The following is an 8,050-nucleotide window of genomic DNA, read 5'->3' on the forward strand; positions in this document are numbered from 1 at the left end:
TCCGTGTAAACACGGATGTAGATGTAACGTCACGTATTAAACTATGGCCATTCACAGAGCGGTTTGTGTCGCAGGAGGTATCAATTGAGTCAAATATAGATTGTTGTGTGAACATATGTGCCGTATCGACTGCAGAAATCGACTTTTCCTCTGGCACGGGTTTGAACGATACACGCCAGGATACATTAAATGCACGACTTACGTGTGTATCATTTTTGTAACTATTCCGGAACGCATTCCATGTAATTTGTAATAAAAAAGACACACGTACACTCTTCGGTTAAAAGGCATGTCGTCCGAAGAGGAGGCCCAAAGTGACGCAGGTCGTCGATTTTATCGCTTCAGTGAAAACAACGAAGACAGATATGGTACTGACAGACCAAGTGACACAGGCAGAGCGAAGCAGGGATTCGAACCCACCACGTGTGGTTCCTGGCACGGCTTGGGATGTAATTCTACAAAGTGAATTGTGGCGTCCTAGACATTGGGCCACTCGTGTCAGTGTTGCCAGAGTAAAATGGATCCGAATTATCCCACAAGGGGCTTAAAAAGATAAATCATTCCGTTAAACATAGCTGACATTTACTGTTAACTGATTGAAATATGCATGAGAAACTGTCCCTAATGTGATCGACGTATAGAGGATGAATATTATTTTTTTAATCTACCTTTGATGCTACTGGAATTAAATATCTTTTAAAACATGTGACACTTATGTAATATGCATACATTTAAAGAAATAATATCCACAAACGACACTGCACTAATAAAGTCACTATGTCTGTTTATTTATCATGCGTATGAAAGAAGAAAGTATTTATTAAACAATGTTTAAATTATGAATATTGAACTAGAACACTTGTAAATTGTTTATATGATACTTCCATGTTTACCCTACACATATAAAGTCTCTGCTACCAATCATGTGCCGATACTCCATCAACAGGAAAGTGGTTTTCGGTTGTTCGACAAGTCCGTTGTATGCAAACAAAATGTGCCATACGAAACCAGATGCTAAATATCATGGAGAGGAGTATAGGATAATTTTATCAATAAAACATGTGACACGCCGACAGTTAGTATCTTCCACCTGACGCACAGGCGCATACATTAAACATTCGGAATAAGACGGGAAGCGGTCATGAATTCCAAATCATGTAATATTCAATAATGCAATAGACTGACCACAGTGAAGCCACATGACGTTTTAAACTGCTTTCCTGCAACACCGTGCCTACTCCATCCAATGTTTCCGTCAGTGTCATATTATGTACCCTGTGGATTTTGTTGAACTATTGGAGGTCTGATAGATGCTGTCCTGTTAAGGCGTTCGTGTTATTTTCCATCTGCCGCCAAAAGGAGCAATGCGTGCCTTGTATTGTGATGCAGAAGACCCATATGTTTAGCCAATTACACTCGTTCATTAAAAAATTGACGATGATGGTTAAGTTTCATCAATCACCACATACATGATCGAGACTCGGGGAAATACAGGACCTGTATTCTGGTTCTTTCTCCCAAGTGACAACGCTACAGATCACAACTCAACTTGGAGGCATGGATGTACTTGGGAGTTGTACAGGCAAGTTGAACAAGACCGAGTCGGCCGACACCAGCTTCTGCAATGCTCTCTTGTGTGTGTAGTCTCGTAAGTCTACATAATATACAGGCGAGTTGAACAAGACCGAGTCAGCCGACACCAGCTTCCGCAATGCTCTCCTGTGTGTAGTCTCTTAAGTCTACATGTTGTATAGCCAGAGTTGAACAAGACCGAGTCGGCCGACACCAGCTTCGGCAATGCTCTCCTGTGTGTAGTCTCGTAAGTCTACATGTTTTATAGCCAGAGTTGAACAAGACCGAGTCGGCTGACACCAGCTTCGGCAATGCTCTCCTGTGTGTACAGTCTCGTAAGTCTACATGTTTTATAGCCAGAGTTGAACAAGACCGAGTCGGCCGACACCAGCTTCCGCAATGCTCTCTTGTGTGTAGTCTCGTAAGTCTACATGTTTTACAGCCACAGTTGAACAAGACCGAGTCGGCCGACAACAGCTTCCGCAATGCTCTCCTGTGTGTAGTCTCGTAAGTCTACATGTTTTACAGCCACAGTTGAACAAGACCGAGTCGGCCGACAACAGCTTCCGCAATGCTCTCTTGTGTGTAGTCTCGTAAGTCTACATGTTTTACAGCCAGCGTTGAACTAGACCGAGTCAGCCGACACCAGCTTCCGCAATGCTCTCTTGTGTGTAGTCTCGTAAGTCTACATGTTTTACAGCCAGAGTTGAACAAGACCGAGTCGGCCGACAACAGCTTCCGCAATGCTCTCCTGTGTACAGTCTCGTAAGTCTACATGTTTTACAGCCAGCGTTGAACTAGACCGAGTCAGCCGACAACAGCTTCCGCAATGCTCTCTTGTGTACAGTCTCGTAAGTCTACATGTTTTACAGCCAGCGTTGAACTAGACCGAGTCAGCCGACAACAGCTTCCGCAATGCTCTCTTGTGTGTAGTCTCGTAAGTCTACATGTTTTACAGCCACAGTTGAACAAGACCGAGTCGGCCGACACCAGCTTCCGCAATGCTCTCTTGTGTACAGTCTCGTAAGTCTACATGTTTTACAGCCAGCGTTGAACTAGACCGAGTCAGCCGACAACAGCTTCCGCAATGCTCTCTTGTGTGTAGTCTCGTAAGTCTACATGTTTTACAGCCAGCGTTGAACTAGACCGAGTCAGCGGACACCAGCTTCCGCAATGCTCTCTTGTGTACAGTCTCGTAAGTCTACATGTTTTACAGCCAGCGTTGAACTAGACCGATTCAGCCGACAACAGCTTCCGCAATGCTCTCTTGTGTGTAGTCTCGTAAGTCTACATGTTTTACAGCCACAGTTGAACAAGACCGAGTCGGCCGACACCAGCTTCCGCAATGCTCTCTTGTGTACAGTCTCGTAAGTCTACATGTTTTACAGCCAGCGTTGAACTAGACCGAGTCAGCCGACAACAGCTTCCGCAATGCTCTCTTGTGTACAGTCTCGTAAGTCTACATGTTTTACAGCCAGCGTTGAACTAGACCGAGTCGGCCGACACCAGCTTCCGCAATGCTCTCTTGTGTACAGTCTCGTAAGTCTTTCATAATGTCACACAAGGTGCACCAACACATACTGGCGGCCTGTAAATAGTCTAGTCTGGGTGGGACAATCCAGGGGATTGACATCATGAACATCGATCGATGCAATAGGGATACGACGACATGCATCAGCAAAGTCAACGAGCCTGACCTCCCGATCCCTTTAGTCGTGTCTTTAGCTGCTGAAGACCAATACTAACCCAGATCTTCAGGGGGTCCATTGCCTGCTTGATGTGTCTGGATGTGCTATTTTGCCCACGTCCTGTATTGACGTGACTTCGAGCTTTTGTGCCCGAATGAAGACTTCACATGACTCTGAAACGTAGTCATAGCAAGAAACCCATTTTCTCTTCTACAGTCTTTACCATCAAGTGGCCGAGCGATGCAGTTTGCTGTGTTGCTTTGCGTCTGTCAGTAATGCCAGGTTCCACTCTTCGTGGACGTCTGGACCACATCTGACCCAGTTGGCTTCAAAAATTGGTAAACGTCAGCGAAAACTTTAGACCCTCTATATACATGAAACTGTCAATCTGTGATACAAGTGGAAAACCAGCGCTCCACAGGCTCACATGTGCTATCTATCTTGTGTCTCCTGCTGTGAAATAGCACCAATAGCACTTCAGACACATATAAAACACAAATACAATACAATTAAATGAGAATCATGTCTTTAATGCATTAACTTACCTCTAAAAATATAATAAATATATCTATACAATATCATCTGACAAAACATAAACTACATGTTTGCATTGGTTTCACATATATGTCGAGCATATTCTAAAATACCCTGAAGCTAATCTATAGTTAAATTGACATGATTTTTTAGTGAAAAACACAAAAGAAGTATGAGAACAATGATATGTTTTTGAGCTTACATTATAATGTATTAATATCACCCTGAAGAAATTGGACATATAGTACAACCTGGTTATAATGCCACCTTTTGTACATTGAAACATTTGGCATTATAATTAGGTTGTACTGTACATTTTGGACCAAAGCGATTTGTCCTAAATACCATTTCTGAAGTAAAACTGCAAAATTAATATATTATGCGCTTTTCCATTCTTCCTTTCATGACTAGGCACAATCTTCACATCAGGTCAGCATACCTCTTCTGTTTAGCCGCTCCCACAACATGTACAAATGTGATAAATGTATAACGTCTCAGAAATCAATTTTACTTGATTTTGCCCATTTTTCTATGAAGCATCTGCAGGTCATTGAGGATTAGAGGATCACTTGGCGACAGCTGCTTTGCCCTCAACATGGCTTTCTCAGCTTCCTCGTACTTTTCCCAACGATAATATAACATGCCTGAAACAAAAGCATTTTTGGAGAAATTATGTCAGGTTATGTTTGAAGTGTAGGTTCTCGAATATTTTTGGACCTTCTTCTGCTTCTTTGGTCTTATATGAGATATACAAATATGGAACTGCCTGACGTCTAGACGTTTAAGTCAAATGATTGTTTACATATGGTACAGAATCTCTGATTGAAATGCAATACCTAGACTATGATGTAAAAGTGGATTCTTGTTTCCCTTGATGGCTGCCTGCAACAGGCGTTCGCCTTCCTTGAACTTCTCTACCTTCGTGTACACATTTGCAAGATTAATCACCAGGTCTGCTTCGTCAGGAAGTACCTTTAGTGCTTCTTTACCAACCTCGATAGCACGGCCATATTTACCTGTATGGGGGAAACGATTTGGTCGATGTACAACATTTTTATAGACTATATAACTCGCTTTATACTGATGGAAAAGATTCAGCATAAAGTTACCTTTTAAACAGGTTCATAGTTCTTTCAATGATATTTTCAGTTAGGAATAATCATATTCTGAAAAAGATTACTGAGATAGTTCTTTACTAGCAAGTATTGTTTAATTAATTCTGATATCATGACTTACAAGCCAAACCTGAAAAGACACGCTAACTATTTTATTTCTTACCCAGATCATGCAAAAGCATTAGAGTGTGTTTCCAGGCTCCGGTGTATGTAGGACTCATCTGTGTAGCATTTTGCCATGCATTGATGGCCTCTGTGTGGCGTCCTTGGTATTTGTACTGGAAAAGTCAATGTTGTATTACAAACTTGAAGCTTATCTTTCCCTATTTCCACTGCCGTAAACTCTGACATAAGTTCAAGGAATAGCTTGACATGATCAGTGATTCCATGTTTGGTTGACGCCCACTGATGTATTACATGGAAAGGTGTGACTGGAGGCAACACACGCTTACTTTATCATGTAAATAGTTCGAGTGGCGGGTGCTGCCTGTAGGGCAGGACTTGCTTACAATGTTACGCGAACACATTGTGACATCACTGATCAGTGCCCCATTCATATTATTTTAATTCTTATTTTGTCTTTGCCGACCAGTGGAATACGTGAGACCGGTTATCACAAACCCCTCTAAGCTATTACTGGTAAACTATTAAACTATACTTTTAACGACACAAATGTGTCCTTCTGAACTTAATGTCAGTCACGTTTCTCTCACTTATGTCATAATCCAAATAGTGTAATAACAATTAAAGCATAGTGTTAAATACACATTATGTAAATCATGATTGATTACAGTTTCTGATGTTCAGAGTCACATTGAAGAACACGATGAAACAATTTATTTATCAGACAAGAAACCATATCTACTCACAGTGTGTGTATGTCTCTCTCTCTCTCTGTGTGTGTGTGTGTGTGTGTGTGTGTGTGTGTGTGTGTGTGTGTGTGTGTTAGTCCTCACACACAAAAATAGAACATTTACCAGATTGCCCAAGTTAAAAAGGCAGCCTGGATACTTCCTACGGTGTCGAAGAGCTTCCAGAAAACTGTCTTCTGCTGGTCCCATCTTGTGTAGGCCTATTCGTACGACCCCAAGGTTCAGCCAGGATACCGCGTCGCTTGGGCTGCAAATTGCATTCGTTCAGGAATACATATTTGCCTTCTAATTTCGGTACATAAACGGGGGGAAGGGCGAGGGAACATAAACCAAGATTTACATCAACCTATGTCCCCCGGATGACCGGTGGACAACAAATGTATCTTACCCCGCACATAATTACAACAGAGGTATTTTCCAGATCATTGTCTTCTGCATGCATGCTTTGGTCCGAGTCGGTACGAATACCACAGTTAGGCATGTATCCACTTCGCCCATGCAGACGACAGAAAACAAACTCAGCTATTCCTCCGGGACCTATTTCATGAAGCATTATAGATATTCGGAGAATGGCGTCTTACATCATTATTCGGGATACAAATTTGCGGTTGGTGTATATGTTGCAAATTTACTGCCAACTATTTAGCATTTCGAGCTGGTAATATAAGAATAGTACCTCACATGTAAGCGGGGTACAGTGAAAATAATGGAATGTGTCTCAGCTAATCAGAATCCGACATTCTGTTTTATATTTCCTTGTACACAAATGTTATTTACATAGGCATGTGGTAGGCATGCTCTATCCTTGCTCATGGCTAGGTCAGATGGTGATTTGGTCAAGTTGTATGAATATTCCCCGGATAAGTCGGATTATTTCTCTCGTTCTCAGGTTTTCGAGACAACAGGTTTCGACTTATAGCAGTATAACAAGAATTAATGTCCTCGGATGTTATTGATTGTTCACAATGGTTCCTATCGGTAGGAGTGTACCACCACCAAAAGCATGACTTGAGGGAGTGGTACCTAATTCTGACGGCGCTCTCCAGCAACTCCTCTGCTTCCTGGAACTGGCGTTTGTCTCTTAAGATCATGGCCAGGTTGTTCATGGCATCCACATAATGAGGGGACAACCTACAGCATCACAACATAAAGTACTGCTATGAGCACATGGCCAATAGTTCAATGTTGATCAAAGTTTAACAGGACAACCTACCAATAGTTCAATGTAGATCAAGGTTTAAAGGACAACCTACCAATAGATCAATGTTGATCAAGGTTTAACAGGACAACCTACCAATAGATCAATGTTCATCAAGGTTTAACAGGACAACCTACCAATAGATCAATGTTGATCAAGGTTTAACAGGACATCCTACCAATAGTTCAATGTAGATCAAGGTTTAACAGGACATCATACCAATAGTTCAATGTTAAACAAGGTTTAACAGGACAACCTACAAATAGTTCAATGTTGATCAAGGTTTAACAGGACAACCTACAAATAGTTCAACGTTAATCAAGGTTTAACAGGACATCCTACCAATAGTTCAATGTTGATCAAGGTTTAACAGGACAACCTACCAATAGATCAATGTTGATCAAGGTTTAACAGGACAACCTACCAATAGATCAATGTAGATCAAGGTTTAACAGGACAACCTACCAATAGTTCAACGTTAATCAAGGTTTAACAGGACATCCTACCAATAGTTCAATGTAGATCAAGGTTTAACAGGACAACCTACCAATAGATCAATGTTGATCAAGGTTTAACAGGACATCCTACCAATAGTTCATTGTTGATCAAGGTTTAACAGGACATCCTACCAATAGTTCAATGTTGATCAAGGTTTAACAGGACAACCTACCAATAGTTCAATGTTGACCAAGGTTTAACAGGACAACCTACAAATAGTTCAACGTTAATCAAGGTTTAACAGGACATCCTACCAATAGTTCAATGTAGATCAAGGTTTAACAGGACAACCTACCAATAGATCAATGTTGATCAAGGTTTAACAGGACAACCTACAAATAGATCAATGTAGATCAAGGTTTAACAGGACAACCTACCAATAGTTCAACGTTAATCAAGGTTTAACAGGACAACCTACCAATAGATCAATGTTGATCAAGGTTTAACAGGACAACCTACAAATAGATCAATGTAGATCAAGGTTTAACAGGACAACCTACCAATAGTTCAACGTTAATCAAGGTTTAACAGGACAACCTACCAATAGTTCAATGTAGATCAAGGTTTAACAGG

The 8,050-nt window shown here is 41.3% G+C and overlaps 1 protein-coding gene across 1 annotated transcript; it reads right to left on the reverse strand.

Annotated features, from left to right (window-relative positions):
* Positions 1 to 3,769: 3,769 nt before the first annotated feature.
* Positions 3,770 to 6,928, reverse strand: LOC124144715 (protein O-mannosyl-transferase TMTC4-like). The gene is made up of 5 exons (XM_048384813.1): positions 6,805 to 6,928; positions 5,887 to 6,028; positions 5,073 to 5,187; positions 4,631 to 4,810; positions 3,770 to 4,438 (listed from the first exon to the last, which is right to left on the reverse strand). The coding sequence occupies exons 1-5, from the start codon at positions 6,885 to 6,887 to the stop codon at positions 4,302 to 4,304; spliced, it is 657 nt and encodes a 218-aa protein (XP_048240770.1). The 5' UTR covers positions 6,888 to 6,928; the 3' UTR covers positions 3,770 to 4,301.
* Between the last annotated feature and the right edge of the window lie 1,122 nt (positions 6,929 to 8,050).

This window comes from Haliotis rufescens, unplaced genomic scaffold, assembly GCF_023055435.1.
Source record: "Haliotis rufescens isolate VD_foot unplaced genomic scaffold, xgHalRufe1.0.p SCAF_502, whole genome shotgun sequence".
NCBI lineage: Eukaryota > Metazoa > Mollusca > Gastropoda > Lepetellida > Haliotidae > Haliotis > Haliotis rufescens.